The sequence below is a fragment of the Rhineura floridana genome, chromosome 3, assembly GCF_030035675.1.
Source record: "Rhineura floridana isolate rRhiFlo1 chromosome 3, rRhiFlo1.hap2, whole genome shotgun sequence".
Lineage (NCBI taxonomy): Eukaryota > Metazoa > Chordata > Lepidosauria > Squamata > Rhineuridae > Rhineura > Rhineura floridana.
In genome coordinates this window covers 71,401,958-71,422,282 of record NC_084482.1, presented here as the reverse complement: position 1 = coordinate 71,422,282, position 20,325 = coordinate 71,401,958, and the positions used below count along the sequence as shown (strand labels likewise).

At 45.7% G+C, this 20,325-nt stretch overlaps 1 protein-coding gene across 7 annotated transcripts in view; it reads right to left on the bottom strand.

Moving 5' to 3' along the window:
• Positions 1-904: 904 nt before the first annotated feature.
• Positions 905-20,325, bottom strand: part of PIK3R5 (phosphoinositide-3-kinase regulatory subunit 5) — a 76,674-nt gene continuing 57,253 nt past the window's right edge. For 4 of the 7 annotated variants that reach the window (XM_061616506.1, XM_061616505.1, XM_061616508.1 and 1 more), the window contains 13 exons: positions 18,283-18,457; positions 16,547-16,703; positions 16,339-16,422; positions 15,292-16,024; positions 14,394-14,544; positions 12,560-12,685; positions 11,140-11,268; positions 10,018-10,111; positions 8,969-9,045; positions 8,344-8,437; positions 4,913-4,995; positions 4,650-4,762; positions 905-3,497 (listed from right to left, as the gene is read on the bottom strand). In XM_061616506.1, the coding sequence (XP_061472490.1) occupies positions 3,350-3,497; positions 4,650-4,762; positions 4,913-4,995; positions 8,344-8,437; positions 8,969-9,045; positions 10,018-10,111; positions 11,140-11,268; positions 12,560-12,685; positions 14,394-14,544; positions 15,292-16,024; positions 16,339-16,422; positions 16,547-16,703; positions 18,283-18,457 (2,164 nt within the window). In that variant the 3' untranslated portion in view covers positions 905-3,349. The remainder of the gene's footprint in view (positions 3,498-4,649; positions 4,763-4,912; positions 4,996-8,343; positions 8,438-8,968; positions 9,046-10,017; positions 10,112-11,139; positions 11,269-12,559; positions 12,686-14,393; positions 14,545-15,291; positions 16,025-16,338; positions 16,423-16,546; positions 16,704-18,282; positions 18,458-20,325) is intronic. The other 3 variants (XR_009761347.1, XR_009761348.1, XR_009761349.1) reach the window with 3 other exon arrangements.

The window sequence follows — 20,325 nt, the reverse complement described above, 5'->3', positions numbered from 1 at the left end:
CCACCCCTCCCCCTTCCTTCCTTTGCCCCCCTTCAATATGCTCCTTCCCCTTCTCCCTCCCCCTCCTCCTCCCCCATGGTCAGTTTTTCCTATCCTAACCATGATTGCATAGGAGTAAATCACATTGAACTCAATAAGCATGCAAATGATCAGACCTGCTTTTCTCCTCCTTCCCCTCTCCTCTCCCTTCCTCTTCACCCCTCTTCCTTCTTCCTCCTCCCCTGCCCACTCCAGCCCTCCCCCCCGGTCAGTTTTACCTATCCCAAGCATGATTGCATGGGTGTAAATCGCACTGAATTCAATAAACATGCAAATGATCAAACCTGTCCTTCTCCTCCCCTCCCCCTCCTGCCTGCTCACATCCCAGTCCTCCCCTCTGCCTTCCCTCCCCTCCCTCCTTCTCTTCCTCCTCCTCCCCTCTCCTCCCATTCCCTGTGGTCAGTTTCACCTATCCTAAGCATGATTGCAGGGGAGAAAATCCCACTGAACTCAATAAGCATGCAAATGATCAATCCATTCTCAGCAAGGTTGCACAGGATCATATTTCTTACCTCCTGGACCATATGCTCAGAGGCACGTTACCAAATTCTTCCAAGCTACACGGAAAGTGGATTGGACTATGAAAGACCAACCCAAATTGTGTTTGCATTTTGACAAATTTGTAGGGCAGTACAATATCTCAGAGAGGAGGTCAGGTCTCCTGCTCCCCTATATATAGCTCCACTATAGCTGCCCAATTTTCCTGCTTTTTAAAGTTGGATAGAAATATCTTTGGGCTATAGGTACATTCTTAAACCACAAGGTTTTTTGCCTATTAGTAAATTTTAACGAAATTTGATCTCTTCCCCTAAAGAGCAGCCTGAATGTTCAAATGAGATGCAAACACATAAAAACAACCCAGCTGTTTTTAATGTATAGTCATGATTTATGAAAATGTGGCTTTATTTCAAATACATTTACAATTTCCATTAAAATATATCTTAACAATATTTTATAAAATTAGGTCATGGTATGACATTTACACGGCTGGTTATGTACAGCTTCACCCCAGGAAGCAACTCTTGCATTCAATAAGGAACTGCTTCAACACACAAAGTTACCCAATTTCAGTGGAAGCCTTGGCACTTATAATGCATACACTTCCGTTTCCAAAAACTTCTTAACTCACAAGCAGCTACTGCCAACCACAGTGCATCATGCTGCTTTTTATTGCTGCAAATTGCTTTACAGCCAGACTATTTATATCAGATATGTTGTGGTCATCTTGAGAGGGTAAGGTGTTAAGATTATAACTTGAAAACAGCTCCTTAGCCAAAGAATAAAATCAGTGCTTTTGCGAGTACATACACTCCCCAATCAGAAAACACACTGCTCTTAAAAGCATCCCTTTGTGGTATCCCAGATGGCTTGTGTGTGCGTGGCTTCCTGGCAGCTTTCTAGGGGAGAATTTGAGACCTGACATTTCCCCCCGATTCTTGATTCATGTTTCTTGATAACTGAACTACTAGCTGATGTTCTGAATAAGCTACATTGCACCTAGCCCTGGGTTCTTCCTAAAGCAAGTAGGATTTTTCATCTATCTCACCCTCCACCTCCAGAGAAAAGATTCTAGAACTATTATGCAAAATGATCATGTGTGTTTTCAATAAGAATAAAAAGATCATTAGACACACACCCCACACACACACCCCTGAGTTTTTCTTTTATACATTTGGGCAACACGTATGTGTTCTGTCCATTTGCATCCTTCCCTCAAAATCAAGCAAGTAAACAGCATGCGTTGTTATTAAACATTTCTAAAATGGCTTAATTCAAGTAAGAAGATAATTAAAATGAACCTCAGTGCCATCTCCATTTCTCGGGTGGACATTGGTTTCCTTCAGAAACAAAGTGGTCTCACTATAGACCTGTGGCCTGACAGGTGTTGTTTGATTCCACCTCCCATCAGTCCCACCCAGCATGGCTTATGATGAGGGATGGTGGGGGTTGGAATCCAACATCCTCTGGAGGACCATAGGTTTCTCATCACTGCTACAGAACATGAGAGACCACAGTAGTTCTTTTTCAGTTCTTGATTATGGCTTCTTTAGTTATAGCAATCACCCATTCGCGATTCTGTGAAGGTGTCTCTTGAAACAATTCTGCTTGGGTGTCACAAATCTGGAATGCAAGAGCACACAACACCTTGTATTCCCCTATACCAGGAATAGGGAACCTGTGGCCATTCAGATGATGTTGTACTCCAAACTCCCATCATCCTTGACCACTGGCAATACTAGCTGAGGCCCACAGGAAGCAGGGTCCAACTCCACCTGAAAGGAACAAAAGTTTCCCATACCTGGAACAAAACCATTGGTAAGTAAGAACCACCCAGAGCTGACTATCCTGTGGGAAGTGAGACAAACAGAACATGTTTCTTTCAAAGGCTCCCCTCCCACCTCTAAGGGGCAGGGTACACACCAACCACTATAAAAGTGGGTATTAGTGTTTTCTTTTCCAATATTTTATACAGAGAAGCCAACTGCATAATCTAATATTTATCATCAAATGATGCCATTCCATGTGAAAGCATTTTGCTCCTTGTTCCCTGTTCCAATTTGCTGTTCAGTTTCACTTAGTGCATACACAGGCACATAATTGGTAAGGAGCATAGGGCAAATGGCTCAATGAGTTCCTTTCCTGCCTCTCTCCACCCCGCCTCCCCAAGATCTCCAAACTCTGGCTCCTGGCAACCCTAACCAACAGCTCAAGCATCAGGCAAATTTATCAGAGGAAAAAGCCAGTGTGCAGTCTCTGCAATTTGTGAATGGCAGCAAAGTGTAAGCCCACAAGCTCCGTTCAGCTCCGACTGTCAAAAACACCTCTGGACATGGGCTAGTTTGTAGAGTGGTAAGCACCACTCACGTCAAGGATGCCCTGTTTAAAAGGGAAGCAGAAAGCTGCAATTCTCTCACACCAAATGAAGTTCAACACTTCAGCACAAATTGGCCAGACAAACTTTCCCACCCCCACTCTCTGCATTTCAGATGTGTTCTTCTCACCTTCATGCCATTATCTGTAACATCTTCTCAACAGCACTCATGGGAAAAAACAAGGATGGTGGTTATTATGCTTTCCCGTAAGAAGCCAAAGCCTTCCATTCCAGGATAATCAATTGATTGTTTGCCAGATCTGGGAGGGCTACTGTGTCCTGAACCTCCTGAACTGAAGCCATCCAGCATCAGAGGAAAAACATGCACGGAGGTTTTCCTCTTCCAGATGATGTTAAGATCCATGGGATGCCTGGGAGCAACATTGCTCAGCACTGAGAGGCAGAAGTGGATCACTCACTCCATCCTTTCTGGCTTCCCTAGGGCAGTGCCCCACTGAAAGTGGCAATGGGCAAACAGAGAAGAGAGCAGAAGTCAGAGGAATCTTGGGATGGCAAAAATGAAGAGGGTCTCTCCCTAATGCAGGGCTCACTGATCTTGGGCTTGTAGCATGCAGAGACTTCACACCTGTGAAAATAGCAGGATACCAAGATTGCAGCAGTGCAGCTCATTCAGAACCGAAGGAAAAACCAGCCCAGGCAAAAATATTATTGCAGAAATTGATTTCTTGGGGCTGTGTATTACTAACCCTGGGCAAAGTTGCAGCATATTGCTCAGTCAATAACTGGGCATACCGATGCAGCAACTAGGTGGAAATAGGCAGGGCAGGTTTTCTTTGGCCCCTTATCTGCAGATTGACTCTGCAGTTGCGTGGGCTCTGCTTGGAAGACCTAGACTGAGTAGACTCAGCTTCACCACACACTAGGAGTTCATCTGGATGGCTCTTATCCTGGATCAGAAGTTCTGATCACCATCACAACCTTGATGTTTGGTCCCCTCGAGTACACAAGGTGAATGACAACCAGCTTGGATTCTCAAGATCCTCCCTGCAGGGGTCTCCTATGAGAACGGTTCTGACTGTGCACTGCAGTGCATATTGGGGAGTGAAGGAAAACACTGTTGCTGGACAAATTTTACAAGTAGTCCAGCCCAAAGGCTATCCACAAAAATATTCAACACTATACACTTTTTAATGGACTTATTCAAAGTGTCTAGAGAGACCCTATAGTGCTTTGCACATGCTTATGTAGGAGCCTTGACAGGCTTCCCCGACTTACTCCCAAACAAAATAACACTAAAGAGCTGCTAGGGTCACCCTGAGCAATCTCAGCAACTGAGGATTATAAAATAAGTTTCCCAAACCAACTGAACCTTCTTGCAGAACCTGCTGGATCTTAGTGGGAATAAATTTGCTCCATCCCCTTTCACCTGACCTAGCTAAGGATGGAGCGCACAGAGTTCCAGGGCTACATAACAACCCTACATAGGTGACATCCAGGTAGGAGCTGGTGGAGACAACAGAAGTAGATTCAGAACACCAGAGTGCTGCCAGGCCTAGAGCCCCAAATATTGTCAGGCTGGATTCTCATGTTAGGGTTACCCTAATGTGGAGTCTCAGTATCCCATCTTTGGGCCAGAGTCCTTGGAACTAGAGTAAGTGTCTTGGCCTCCTTTGGACCAAATGTAATCCAAGGTGGACCCAGGGGTATCCAGTTCCCATTACCCATTACACCGGAGCCTGATTACAACTACAGGAAAATGTTGCCCAGTCTCCCCTACCTGGTGACACTCTGTAGAATCTTCCGCTCATCCTGATCCAGACATACCGCAAAAGAACAGTTCACTCCAATGATCTGGACCTTGTCCACTTTCATCTGGGACACACTGATTTGCTGCAAGAGAAACATCCTGCACAATCAATTTATTGGTGGTAGTAGTGGAGGGGCGGGGGGACTTCACCAGTATTAAAACACGCTTGCCCACCCACCAATGCCATGAGATTAGGACAAATCTACTGAGTGTGAAGTCAGAGGCCAGGCTACCTGATTGAAACTCTTCTTAGACTTGGAGCTTTGCCTCTTGATTACCTCTGTGGCAGTGAGGGTCAAACATTCGGTTTTCAAATCTGGAACAAAAAGGAAAAGAGTGACACAGCTATATGGAACTTTGAGAACGGTAGCTGTCCTCACAGCAGAGAAAATTAAGGTTCCGCCAGACACCCTTTTTATTGTGCATTCCTGACTATTTGTGCTCCTGATAGTATCGGGGTGATTATATGCGATTCCTCTTTCAGTACTGTTTGTGACTGCAGAAGCTGAGAGGTGGACATACTTTTCACTGTGCATGTCCCACAGCATTCTGCTGAAATCCTGTAAGTTTTTTAGGATGGGGTGGGGTATCCCACTTTGGTTGTGCTATAATGCAAAAGTGCCCCCCCAAATGGCAATAATGTGGTAACATTGGGGAAGCATCACAGAACTACTAACAAAGTAGAAAGATGTGTGGATGATCCAGCATAAATCCACCACTGATATCCTATTATTACATCAATGACATGTTGGCAGAATATACCCCTTAAAAAAACAGTTTGAAGGGACCTTTAGTGCCCATTAAAAAACAAGCCACACTCTATGGCCACCATGGCCATTTCCCAAAAGTCTGAAGTAGGCAAGGAAGCAATATGTGCAAGGTGCAATCCACTGGTTACAACTTCTGCAGCACCGTGACAACTCTCTCCTGGTTCCCTTGACTCCAAATCCTGTCACATTTTTATCTCCCATCCTTCCTTGTTCTGTACCACTATTGTCACTACCACAGTAACAAATATCAAGCCCTTTTCCTTGACACAGAATTTGGGGCAAGGGCACATGCTGAACGCACACATCCTTGCCTACCCTTAGTTCACCAAAGGGGCTAGAAACATGCATAGCTGCACCTTGGAGTGTGTAATATGACCGTCAGCAGTGACTTATGCAGAAGTGTAGAAACGGAAAGCTTTTACTAAAGAAGAAAATCAGCAGCAAAAAAAGGACAGCAAGCTTCCATAATAGTCCAGAAAAATCTGTAAAAAAAAAAAAATGCAGGCAACTTCAGAAGGATCTTATTCATGGAATAAAAGGAGAGGTCCTCTTGTGGATAAGGAATTGGTTAAGAAGCAGAAAGTAGAGAGTAGGAATAAACGGACAGTTCTCCCAATGGAGGGCTGTAGAAAGTGGAGTCCCTCAAGGATCGGTATTGGGACCTGTACTTTTCAACTTGTTCATTAATGACCTAGAATTAGGAGTGAGCAGTGAAGTGGCCAAGTTTGCTGATGACACTAAATTGTTCAGGGTTGTTAAAACAAAAAGGGATTGCGAAGAGCTCCAAAAAGACCTCTCCAAACTGAGTGAATGGGCGGAAAAATGGCAAATGCAATTCAATATAAACAAGTGTAAAATTATGCATATTGGAGCAAAAAATCTGAATTTCACATATACGCTCATGGGGTCTGAACTGGCGGTGACCGACCAGGAGAGAGACCTCGGGGTTGTAGTGGACAGCACGATGAAAATGTCGACCCAGTGTGCGGCAGCTGTGAAAAGGGCAAATTCCATGCTAGCAATAATTAGGAAAGGTATTGAAAATAAAACAGCCGATATCATAATGCCGTTGTATAAATCTATGGTGCGGCCGCATTTGGAATACTGTGTACAGTTCTGGTCACCTCATCTCAAAAAGGATATTCTAGAGTTGGAAAAGGTTCAGAAGAGGGCAACCAGAATGATCAAGGGGATGGAGCGACTCCCTTACGAGGAAAGGTTGCAGCATTTGGGGCTTTTTAGTTTAGAGAAAAGGCGGGTCAGAGGAGACATGATAGAAGTGTGTAAAATTATGCATGGCATTGAGAAAGTGGATAGAGAAAAGTTCTTCTCCCTCTCTCATAATACTAGAACTCGTGGACATTCAAAGAAGCTGAATGTTGGAAGATTCAGGACAGACAAAAGGAAGTACTTCTTTACTCAGCGCATAGTTAAACTATGGAATTTGCTCCCACAAGATGCAGTAATAGCCACTAGCTTGGATGGCTTTAAAAGAAAATTAGACAAATTCATGGAGGACAGGGCTATCAATGGCTACTAGCCATGACGGCTGTGCTCTGCCACCCTAGTCAGAGGCAGCATGCTTCTGAAAACCAGTTGCCGGAAGCCTCAGGAGGGGAGAGTGTTCTTGCACTCGGGTCCTGCTTGCGGGCTTCCCCCAGGCACCTGGTTGGCCACTGTGAGAACAGGATGCTGGACTAGATGGGCCACTGGCCTGATCCAGCAGGCTCTTCTTATGTTCTTATGATCTGCATGTGGGAGAGGACAGTGGGTACTGGACAGACCTTTCAGTAGTAAAAAGATGGGGCTTCGTGACTCGGCAGAGTTATCGGTTATTGTTTCTGTACCTCTTCCACCCTGTAATCTCATGTTTCCCTGTTTCCCCCCTTCCAAACAGGTGCAATTCAAACACCTGACCAACTAACCCCCACCCCAAAAGCTACCTTACAAAATACAAGAACCAACCTGTGATGTAATACTAGATAGTTTCTAAAACGTATTCCTACTCAATCTAAGCAGGCAATTAAAAGCATTTCAAGTTGAAAGCCAATTGCTCCAGCAGGCTAAAAAACAATTTCCTTACAAGAGCTGGATCAGTGCCAACTCTGAGTTTTGTGCACAAGAACAACCAGCATCTTTGCAGCATCAGCCAGGTGGTTTGTGACACCTAGTGGCCACGAATATTTACTGCATCACTCTGGCAGATGAGCTCCAAAGTTAGCTGTCAAGCATTTATTTTTAAAAAGGGAGCTGTGGACAGGAAGTTGCAGCATTTGGTCAGCAGAAATATAACAACGATTCTTAAGCTTTTTGGGGTCAAGCACCTCTCCGAGAATCTAATGAAAGCTATGAACCCCCATAAAAAATAAAATTTTATTACATTTAAAAACATTTTTTGCACCCAGTTCTCAGACCCCCTGAAACCCATTCATGGACCACAGGCTAAAATATAATATGTGCACATAGTAACCCAACTGGTGATGGTTGTTTGGGGTCTGGGGCTAGCTACACATGCAACAGAGCTCCAATTTTTTAAAGAGGAAAAACAACCACAGATGATTTTGCGTTTGCTTCACCCTTCCCCTGCCTGCCATAACTCCATGTGTCTGCCTGCAGCTTCCCTTCATTATTCTTCAGCTCCATGAGGAACTGTCAGGACCAGATGTCAATGCACATGGGTATGCAAGAGACCCACTTGTACACAACTTATGCACGTGTGCACAGGCAGGAGCACAAAAGTGAACTGAGAAGAGAGTATTATCACATATCAGGAGCTGCCTCTTGTTGCACAGGCTGGACCTTTCTAAATCATCTGGCCCATTCTGCACACAAGTGCTAGGAGAAGGTGGCAAGAGTCCTCTCCACCCCAACGTCCAACCCACCCAAACACTCACCAAGCTCTTCTTGCTTCTTACAAGTCTTGCTGAGGTTGATGGTCGTGCAGACCTTCTCCATGTCATTCCAGCAGCTCCTTCCACTGACAGCTCTCTGGAGGGACCACAGAGCATCCTAATTACTCTCTAGGTTCTGGGAAAGCATGCAAGAAAGGGGGACTGCTGCTCACAGCTCAATCTAATTAAAAAGATCTCCAAAAGTGCTTTCAGAGCGCAAGCACTTCACTCTCACGTGGTCTCCTAACTCCCTGAATTGTGTCTCTCTTGAGCAAGTGGAGGGCTTTAAAAGAGGATTAGACAAATTCATGGAACATAACGATATCAATGGCTACCAGCCATGACAGCTATGCTCTGTCTCTACTATCAGAGGCGGAGTATTCCTCTGAATGCCAGTTGCTGGGAATCACAAGTGGGGAGAGCACTATTGGCTGCTTTTGGGCTTCCCAAAGGCATCTGGTTCACCATCAGGAGAATGGGGCGCTTGACTAGATAGGCCATTGGTCTGATCTAGCAGGCTCTTCTTATGTTCCTAAGTGTTCTCCTTTCCAGTCCAGCTAAAGTCTTAGATCTGGATATTAGAGGCACTCTTCAGCAGCATCCGCCGCCACCACCACCTCTGAATTACCTTGCTGTAGGCAATCTGTAATGTTAGTGGGATTGCTTCTCTGTCTCCGTCTATGCCCAGCCGCTTGCTACCTGGACCTGCACCAAAAAAGGAAAGAGGAGATAGTGTCTTGCTACAGGCAAGGGCTATGTGGTTCAGAGCATCTTCCAATGTATCCGAGGACATTATAAACAGCAAAGGTGAAGGCAGACATTACACAAGAGGACTCTCAGCAGGTTCTTCAGCAACGGAACATGGATGGCTTTGCAGCGGAACCAAGAGATGCACAAAGCAAGAAACAGAAAGCTGGCCCAGTCATCAGTATTGCCTCCCTCAAAACTTTGGACAGGCTGCATATATCTTGGGCTTGCTACCCATACACGGCTGCTGCTACAGCTGCTGCCACTTCTAACATTCCCCATCTCAGCTGGAAGAGATAAAGTAACCCACATGACTGATTGTCTTATTTTACATGGATGTCTGAGAAAGGAGGACACCACACCTCATCCTTTGAAGCACTGAGGAAGAAACCAGACTCGCCATGCCTCCCTCTCTCCAATCTGTTGCATGTTGCAGAGTGGGGTGTGTGCGCAGGGGGAGAAGACAGAGTGGGCGATCGTCTCGTTCCTGCAGCTGCCCAGAGCTTTGTTAAACTTTCCCCAGCATGAGGAGACGGCAGCAGAGTCCAGATGGTGAGTCCAGGCCAGGCAACAGGCCTCAAGCAGAGGAAGGCCAGCCTGTCAGTTCAATTGCAAACAGTCCTCTTCTTATATTATGTCTGTCTTCACTGAGAGTTTCTACAGTGCCAAATCCTAGCAGTGTATTAACAGAAGACCCTCCAGCAGATTATCATGCTGTCCAAATCTTCCAGTAGCTCCTTCCTATAGCTGAAGGGTTGGATTTCTCCAGCCCTCCTCTGTCCCTGCCCTCCCTCTTCACAAGGAGCAAATATTCCTAGTTATAGTAATCAACACAAAACCCAAAGGGATAGCCATGTTACTTTGCTGCCGCAAAAATGACATGAAATGAGATCACAGAGAACCTCCTTTTAACATGGTTCAGATGCCTACCTGAGGCTTTGATGGCCCGTATTGCTGCTGAGTGGCCCAGCTCTAGGGAGTGGATGAAGATCTCGGTCCTTGTCCCTCCTCCAATGAAGGTGAACTGCAGAATTGCAGAAGGAAGAGGTCCCTTTAGCATTTCTCTGGGATCTGAGACACACTAAGACACTATTGAAATAATCCTTCTCTTTGGGTCCACTGTTTTCCAAGAGCAACTTAGTAGCTTGGAGCTAAAATGGGGGAATCTAATTTACAGAATACTGACACACAACTTTTTAAGCACAGCCCAAGTCTTTTCAAAGGCACCATTGAAAAGAACAGAAGGACCAGAGTCATAGGCTGCTAAGGAAGTTGCCATACAAAATATAATAAATAGGCCAGGAGGGAGGGAACCAGCAACAGTGTTGTGAGGCAGTAACAAGAGGAACCACAGGGAGAAGACTATCAGACAGCTGAGTGGTATTTACACAATGGCCTAGTTCAGGCTGTGGTTTTGCCATCAGGCACTTATACACAGGCACCTTTTCATCTCTCATTTCACAATAAGTCACAGTTTGTCATCATGTCTGAATCGGGCAAACTATGATAATCACAAACCATTCTGATTGCCTCCAAACCAGAATTGGAAGCAACATTTTGAGCTGGGTTTCCAATTCTGGACTGCACATGAGCTGTGATTTGCCTGAACAGAGGTGGAAATCGAGATGCATGAGCCTAAGATACAACTCTGGCAACCCAAATATAGTTTGGCTATGACATCCCAACTGGGTCTTCTCCGACAGCAGAAAGTTGTTCTCTGGCAGGCCCTGTTTGTTACCAGAGTGGGGTGGAAACGCTGGCTCCCAATTTTCCTGTCTTAAAAGCACCAATAATATTTTTAGTAGATCTTAAGGCAGGTGTGTGTGTGACAGTTGACGGGGGCCACCATGTTGCAAGTTATCTATATCTACCAAATGTGTTGGTTCCCACACGAAAGTAGTGGCTCAGCTCATGGAGGCCCAACCTAGCCAAGCACAAAACAAGTAATTATGCATGGTTGCTCTTTGTCTTGCAGGGAAATAGAAAGTGAGCCTTTAGCTGCTTGGCCAATCCTATGGGACCGTAGAAAGCATCGGTCCCAACCAAACTCACCTCTGTCTGGTAGACCTGCAGCAGCACTGGGCGGGTAGCAAAGCGACAGTAATAAAGAATCATGTCAGCAAGGATGGGAAGCTGTTCTGCTGTTTCTTCTAGGGGTTCACTCTCAGGTTTGGCAGATTGCTACGGAAGACCAAAAACAAAAATGTGCAGACCTCTCATTCACACAAGCCTTCAGTCCTAGGCAAACACTCAAGGGTGCCCAGATGTAAGCCTGGCGATTCAATCCCAGCACCTACTCCAGTAATCGTTTCCTTCCTCACCCTATAAGGGCACAGCAACCTTATCCCACATCAGACCATTGGTTCATGTAGTTCAGTGTTGTTTACATTGACCGGCAGTGGCTCTCCACGGTTTCAAGGAGTCTCCTCCAGTCCTACCTGGAGATGCTGGGGATGGAACCAGGGACCTTCTGTATGCACAGCAGATGCTCTACCACTGAACTATGGCAAGGAAAGCAAGGAGTCCACATTTGAGCACCCCCAGGCTCTTAGCCCAAAAAAGTGCAGTGCTGGGGCCCCAAGACTATGATGCATTGCAGGTCAATGCAAAATCCTAAGTTCAAAAGTCATGCATGTTAGTTGCAAGCAATATTTTTTAAAAAAAGTGTCAAGTGCATAGGCGTTTGTCAACCATCCTGCTCTTTTCATTACATTGTCTACAACAGCAGAAAGCAGAAGACACATTTCCCCCTACTTGCAATTTGCTCTCTATACATTCTGGCGCAACTCTTTGATCGATTTCCAGTTCATAGGCAACGGAAGATCGGCAGGGATGGAGCAAGGCACTGAGCCTTCTGAGGCAGACAGATCTGCCTCCCCCCTGCTTATTTTTTAATTGTTTTGTGGTTGCATCAGTAGCAGCAGTGCTGGCAGTCTCTCCTCTTCTGCATCCTCTCTCCCTATTTTTTAATTATTTTGTAGTGTTTGCACTGACAGTGCTGGTGGTCTCTGCTGCACTCTGGGAAAGGGATCCTTCCTCAGAACAAAGCCAGGCAGGCCAGGACAACACCTGTATCACCACTTTGCCACAAACAGAATTCTGGGCCATCATGACAGCAGTGCAAGCACTCTCACAGCTTTGAGGAAGGACCTCTTTTTGCAGAGTGAGGCACGTGGATGGGGTAAGTGCTCTGGAGAGCCCAGAGGAGCCCAGCGCTGACAGCAGTGCGTGGTAGCAACAAAAGCAGCCACTGCATTGCCCAACTGGCTAGCTGAGGAGATGGCAGCAGCGATGGTGCATGGTCTTCTGCCCCTATTAATTCACCACCTGAGCCAAGTTGCACATGGTTCATGGTAAGGCTTAAGGATGGGGAGAAGAATGATCAAATGCAAGCGCATAGGACACTGCCATACCATGAGAACTAGATCTTGGAAAAGGAGAGGCCTCTGCAGCTTTAGAGTTCAGGACGTACCTGGCATAGAACATTTGTGGAAAGGTTCATTAGACCAAGAACATTGCGCTCGTACCATGGATCCAGCATACCTATGTAGATTGAGAGATCATTTGTGCTGCTCTCCATCCCTGTCAAACTAGGATCCTGAAATTAAAACAAAACAGAACAAAAAAGAACCCTCCATTAGCCAATTTATTGCTATACCACAGTCCTAGTAGGAGAGTGTCCAAGTTACTCCCATTGTCCAGAGAGATCCAGGCTGAAATTCCCACTGTGCTATAAATGCAAGTCCCTGTTTCTTAGGGACCAGGCTACCCCCACTATATCAGATAATGCCACAAGCAAGAAGATTCCCTCCAAGGAGGGCAACCAACAGGCACTCTCAACTAGGACTGTGCACACCCTCCCCATTCAATCTGTGGCTCCAGTTTATAAATTTATATCAGGTGCAATCCAATCTGGGCAGATTTAAACTCCTTCCAACATGATCCTACCGGATCATGATCCAGATAATACAAATCTCCAAAAATTACATTCACCGGCATCGCAAAACCAAAATGGCCATAACTTTCTTGTTTTTTTGCATAGACACATGACATTTAGAGGCATGGTAGGCCCTATGGAGGAGATTAATCCTTAAAGGTCTGTACACTCAAGTGGTATATAAATTGTGTTAAATAAATTAATAAAGTTGGTAGCTCCAGGGCTTTTCATGTTAGATACCTTTAAATTTTGCTTTTTCTCAAAAAGAGGTTAAAAAAAAACTAAGTGCTCAATCATGCCAATTCTCATGCTCCTGTGTTTGACCTGTTCCTTCCTCTGAGATCTTGAAAAAACATGGGAGATTTTTGTTTATTTTTTTGCTAGTCACAGATAGGTAGTATCAGGCAGGCATAGGCCAGCAGCACTATGGAGATAATATGCAAATAGTGACATGAAATTTGGGGACATGGTAGCCCCTACAAAGGGAACTACCCATGCCAGATTTCAGGTGGGTAGCTCCAGGGGTTTTTCATGCTAGCTACCTTAAGCACCTTAAGCTTTTTCTCAATTTTTTTTAGAAAGGATATGAGTGCTCAGTCACACCAGTTCCCATGCTCTGGTGTTTGCCCTGTTCCTTCCTTTGAGTTTTTTAAAAAAAAATGAAGTTTTTTTTCTAAACTAAATTTAGGAAAAATCACCTTCATAAAAGCTGTACTAACACACACTCTCACACACAATAATCCCCAGAAGAAAAGGGCCAAAATGGAGGAGGGGACAGGAAATGGGAACACAACATTGCCGAGCTACCTAAATCATTTCAAAAAAGCCCACAAACAAGCAATTAAAAAGGAATAAGAAAAGTAAAGAGGAAGCAATGATAGGCTTCTTAGGATCCTGGAAGAGAATTGCAAGGAACAGCTAGTCTCTCCAAAGCACTCTGCTTGGACAGAACTTACGGAGAAACCCAATGAGCCAAGCAGAGAAAAAAACAGCAAAGCCCCCTCTCCCAACCATGGGTTTCCTCCCTACATTTGCAGGAATACCTGTCAATAAAAATACAACCTCCCCTTCTAGCCCCCACAGGGTGTGTGTGGAATTGACAGCCAACAGCAAATGTCCCTCTAGCTGCTTGCTTTATTTATTTTTACACCAACTTGCTCGGGTACTTGTAAGGGAAGCCCTGGGAATGGGAGCTCCGCCCTGTACAAGGAAAGGGCTGATGTAGCCTGCCTTGTACTATAACAAATGATTCCCAAGGCATACCAATTTGGCTCAGGTCTCACCCAAAACCGACGCACGGCCCTATTGTCAAAAGCGAAAACTGCAGAGCTTGTGCCACATGGCAGCGTGCCATGCCCCAAATGCATACCATTGTTCCACAGGCACGGGAAGGAGGATCTCCCGGAGAAGGAGGAGGGTAGGTCAGTGCAAATGGGGTAGGGCCACTCCTCTTCACAGGGACATAGTAGAACTGCAGTCTGAAGTACCGAGTCAGCCAGGGGCAGCTGCTTTCTTGAGATCTGTAGTGAAGGAATATAAGAGCAGCTATTTGAAGAAAAGCAGGATGGAGCCCATTCTGCCACAGTAGGGGTGAGGAACCTTTGGCCCACAGGCCTAATTAGGCCCACCGGACCTCCCCATTTGTTACACACACCTGCCCTACGTACAACGTCATATATGGCATCAGGTGTGAGGTAAAGAAGCATCTGGGCCGAAAGGAGGGTTGTAGGCACCTGCAAAGCACTGCGCATAGGGCTTTCCAAGCCCCTGCAACCAGCTGAACACTGTGGCTTGCACAGCCCTACATCTCTGCCTGCAGTTTGATTTCAAACCGCATGGGGGGGAAATGGGTCACCTGATGCCATTGTGACATCAGGTGACAGAGAAGTGAGGGGCCATGCCTACTTATCAAAACGGGGAGTGGGTGAGATAAGGATCCAGCCTGCCTGCACTGCAGTTTGCTAGCAATCAAGAGGTTTAAAGAAGGGGTCAGACACTGTAGTTAGGTATACTGTACACTTCAAAGTTCAGAATGAATTTCAGAGACCATTTTCATGATATGTTGGCCTGAAAGAGTAATAAAGGATATTGGGGGTGGGTGCAGGTAATGGCATGACACTCCATAGGGAACCTTAGCGCACACACCCCTCGGGTCAAAGGTAGGTAGCAGGATGTTAGAGAAACCCCACGTCTGCCAGCTGATCCCCCATAGGAACTTGGTAGGGAGAGGAGATTACCAGGAGGCAGCTGCATGGTCTGCCACTCACTTAAGATTGCTGTAAGCCCGGGCCACTTTCCCTGAGATGCGGTCAGAGCCGAACACAACCACTCGCAGTGTGGATATCTTAGTATCCTCGTCACAGCTCAAGAAGGGCCGGCGTTGGACACAGGCATTCTGTGGCATGCGGTTCTGCAGAAGTGTAGTGCTCAGTGCTTGCTGTGGCAGAGAGTGTGCCCGCCGGGAGCGTGTTGGGATGCGGTCCTTGGCCACAGGGTTGCAGAGGCTCTCTGCTCTGCGCAGTGGCAGCGACAATGACGCTATCTCAGAAACGTCCCTGAGATCTCTGCCCAGGATCAGCTGGCTCTTGCTCTTGAACAACTTCATGATCTTGTTGCTCAGGCGATGCCGATGCCTGGGAGATACCTTCTCCTCCTTTGGATCCAAGCAGCCCATCGGCTCTAGGGAGCTTTCATCACTGTCCTCCACATAGCCGCTGTCCATGCAGTCTTTCAGGCTAGAGACAAAGGACTTCAAGGACTTTTTAGAGGCCAATGAGAGCTCAGAGTCTTTGGAAACAGTGGAGATGACAGACACCCGCGAGTCACGGGGGCTGTCCTCCAACAACTCTGAATACACAGAATCCTTCGAGACAGAAGCCAGAGAGGACAACAAAGACGCCCTTTCTAGGGAGCAACTGTCAGCCTCCTCTTCCTCCTCATCTTCCAAAACTACTGGCTTTGGGAAGTCCCCCTCTTTGTCTAGTACCTCATTCAAGATGTCTGTGAGAGGGACAGAGATGCAAGACAGAAATTAGGAAGAGAACAGAAAAATGAATACAATTTAAAAAGGTACCATCATATTTGAGATTACTCTTATATACTCTGCTCCAATGATATCCATTGCAAGATCAGTCTCCAGTTTGAAGATGAAGTAAGGCACAAGAGTCCAACTAGATTACACTGAGATTAACAGGCTTATCACCCTGGCTGTCCTCCAAAAAAATAATGTACACAGCTGTTCACGATAAGCCATGATGGAGCCAAGAAACATCACCTGGAATCAAGCCAAACTCGTTTACATGTTTCAAGCTTACCAAAGTTATCTGTATCCCATCTGTAGGTGTAACACCGGGCAACAGGGATGGGGATCAGTTGGAGCTTACATGGTTGGGCTTCCCCTGAAGAGATAATAACCAAGGTTAAGAAGAAAACATGCTCCATCAAGATGGCATGGGACTACCAGCATCCAAACATACACATACAGCGAAAGCAAGAGCAAAACTGCCTTCAGCAATTTCCCACCTGTGATTTCAGGCAGCCCAGCTGCCTCCGCAATCTCCAGCAAAGCAGATTCCAGCTGTTCCCTAGCTGTGGAAGGGTCATTGCTGGTCAGAGCTGCCATCTCCTGGGCTTCTGTGCTGCTGGTAAATATCTCCATGAGCTCTTCCAGAGGTTTCATCTACAGAGAGAGAGAAAAAACAGTCAGTAGAAGATCTGGTTGGCATCTTTGCCACCTTGGCTATTTCACACGGTACACTTTATACACAAGGGTGGCAGGGACACCAGCCCCCATATGCCTAGCAAGCATGATCTGTCTCCTGACCCTATTGCATTATTTTAAAAGTCACAAGTCGAAAGGTTTATCCAAACATCAAAAAGTTGATCTCTCTCACTAAAGGAGCACTTGACGATTACTAGCACAGAATCGGGACAAGTATCGGATGTAGAAATAGTTTTGCTGGGGGTGGAAGAGTGCTAAAGTTGCTGGGAGATTTCTTGCTCACTGGTACTTTAATGCAGTCTTTATTTTCACTTCATCACTGCAGTAGAAGAATATACAGCCTGGAACTGGAAGGGGGTGAGACGGAGGGCAGGCCAGAGGCATGCAATCAGAATGGGGAAGGGTAGGCTTACTGATGTCTTCGTGTCTTTTTTTTTTAATCATTAAAGCTACACAAGTTATACTACAAGACTAATACAGTGAAGATTAATTCAGGGACTGAATACATTAAATATAACAAACTTAATAAATTAACATGGCAGGGGCACAGGTTGTCACAGGTCACAGTGATATTGCAGGAGATTGGCCAAGAGATGCTTGTGACCTGCACAAAGTCACAATCCAAACAGCACTCATGACTGGCGATCTCCTTGAGCAGGGGAGAGCAATTTTTACACTAGCTAATCAAATACATGAAAGTTAGGAATTCCTTGCAATGAATGAATTAGTAGAGATGGCATAAGTGCAGGAACATAGTTGATAGCACTTTAAAAGTTTTGCCTTTAAGTCCTATGGACCAACAATAATGTGAATTCTTTGATCAGTCTCTTCTGGTCCTCAGTTTAAGGTCACAGATTCTTGTTATGTGTACAAAACCTTGACATCCTGAATTAAAGGATCTCAGTGGCAAGAAAGAAAAGCTTCTGCTTGGGATGCTGGATGGAGAGTTGGCTTTGAGACCCACTGCCAATCAGGGCAGACAGTTCTAGGCTAGGTGGACCATCTTCACACTCAGCATAAAGGATATCATAATACTTTTACATGTCATGTGCCACAGCCACATTTGTAAGCCTCTCGACAGAGACACCAATGCAAGCAACAACTTCTTAATGTGAAATAGAAGTATTAGGTCAAGGGTGGGCAACCTGGTACCCTTCAGATGTGATGGGCTCCAATGCCATCAGCCTAGCCAGCTGTCACACTTGTCTTATGTAGGTATCATGCAATGTTGCAAGGGCACACAAAGATTGCTGTGGTTTTGGGTGGGTGGGTGGGAGGCACATCTGCTTTCTGATCCAAATAGCTGTAAGAATGTCAACCTGGGCAGTGCAAACAAGAGGTAAGTTATTCAGTACTTTTCATTTTCTCACCCTTTCATTCAAGAGGGTATCTTCATGAAAATGGCTGTTACTTCAAGACTGAATACTCCTGGAGCTAAAAAGACCACTCAGTAATCATTTCACAGAGCTACATACATTAAGACTGAGGCCACCCCACCCTGACACATTCAAGGCCTGAGCCACACAGCTTTCTCTACCTTTAGAACTTGACGTAGACTTTTCAGGTCACATTTGGTCCCAAAGTTGGCTTGGTAGATATGTTCTAGGAGCGTCACTAGTACCATGTGCTGTGAATGCTCTGCTGTGCTCAGCTTTTCGGCAACTGATATGAATTCCCCATCAACCTCTGAAGGGTTCAGCAACAGGACTGTTCTGGAGGGGAGGCGAGGAGAGAGACAACAGGACATCAAGGCATTAACAGCCAACTCAGAAATGGAGAGGCTGAACTCATTTTGTGGCTGGGAACTTGCTATGGGCTCACTGACCGCTCCGGAGGACAGGAGAAAAAACATAGTGGGTCCACACTTCAGTTAATCCACATAAAAGCACCAGCAGATGGCCCAATTTTTCTGTTCATCTGCACCTGCTCCCACACCATGTGGACCTGCTTTTATGAATCACTATGGCTTGAAAAAGTCAATTTCACCGATACTGACATTGTTCTGATAATCTAGTGTTAAGAGATTACTGAGAAATGGTCCAAAACACCATTGTCAACCACTAGGCCTCCCTCCTTTCCTAGCCACAAGGAACTGATATCCATCACCAGTGGGGTTGGAGACTGAAATGGGAGAGTGCCATTATAGGCTTTGCAGGTCCGCATCTCACCACACCCAGATTAATTTAGGATCCGATGCAGGCCACTTCAGATGTTGGGCTGATCCTGGATGTATCCAGTTTGAACTATGCCTCCCATATCACCACCAATTTTCCTTTCTCAACTTCACCTCGATGAAGTAGCGTGGCAAAGAGGCCACCAGAGCTCCATCGCACAAGCATGAAAGGCAGCATCTAGAGCTTGATGCTTTCAACTGCTGACCCTCTCTCTTTTGCAATTGTTTGGTACTGTTTTTATTGTAATGCTGTAAGCTGCCTTGGTGCTGTATTTGCACCACAAGGATGAGATATAATTGTTCTAATCAATAAAATAAAAATAACAGCCAATATACAATGTTAGTCATACTCAGAACAGGCCCATTAAAATCATTTCAATAGGTCGGTTCTGAGTATGAGTAACATAGGACATCACCCTAAACAGCAGAGGTGGGAAACCTCAGGCCTGCAGACCCAATTAACCCCATCAGGTCTCCACATTGGCCTGTGAGGCAGTTTTGGCCAAGCCACACCCACCTGCCCTACATCTGATGTCATCTATTACGTCAGGTGTGGGGCAGGTAATGACATGACTGGGCCACAAAGGGGTTTGCACCTGCAAAGCCCCATGTGCAGCTCTTTATATGTCCCAACAACCAACGTGCCAAACCTGGCCCATGGTGGGGCGTGGGAGATAAGGATTTCAGCCTGCCAGCCAGGTCCATTTCCCACCCCTGCTACAGATAACCCAAAGTTAATCCTCTCTGCTGTCACACCCACTAAAATGAGGAAAAGGGGTAAAAATGGGGGCTCTTGCTGGGGTGCCACAGGTAAACACCCACCCCACATCAGAAACAATGCAGGGTCCAGATTATTTTGCTGAACATCTGAAGGGCATTTAGCAAAAATAATCTGACTTTCCAAATTATTGACCATCAGATCTGGGTGGGAGAACACTCATCATTACTAAACTACTTTCACAAGGAGACTGTTCAGACAAGGCACTACAGTATAAAGCACCTCCAGTTTGAACTGTGGCCACAGCATTGCAACTTGCACTGTGCTTAGCTGAGGCATGAGAAGCTCTGTTGCAAAGCTCTGCCTTGGTAGAGAGGTAGTAAGTGGAATCAGAGAGAGAATCTTGCACTAGTAGATGAGCATGAATGAGAGAAATTACAGAAAGAAACTTTCAGAAGGTGCTTTAATAATTCCTTTAAAGCATTACAGAACTGGGATATATTATTAGATTCACACCAACATACCTATCTGTATACAGGTTTCAAACCAAGGAAAGCATTGAATGAACTTTACACAACACTTAAAGCATTGCACCATTCCTGGCTAAAGGGAGGCAGTGACACTTAACTTCTGGAATAGCCTTCCCCAACCTAGTGCCCTCCAGATGATCTTGGAACTCCAACTCCCAT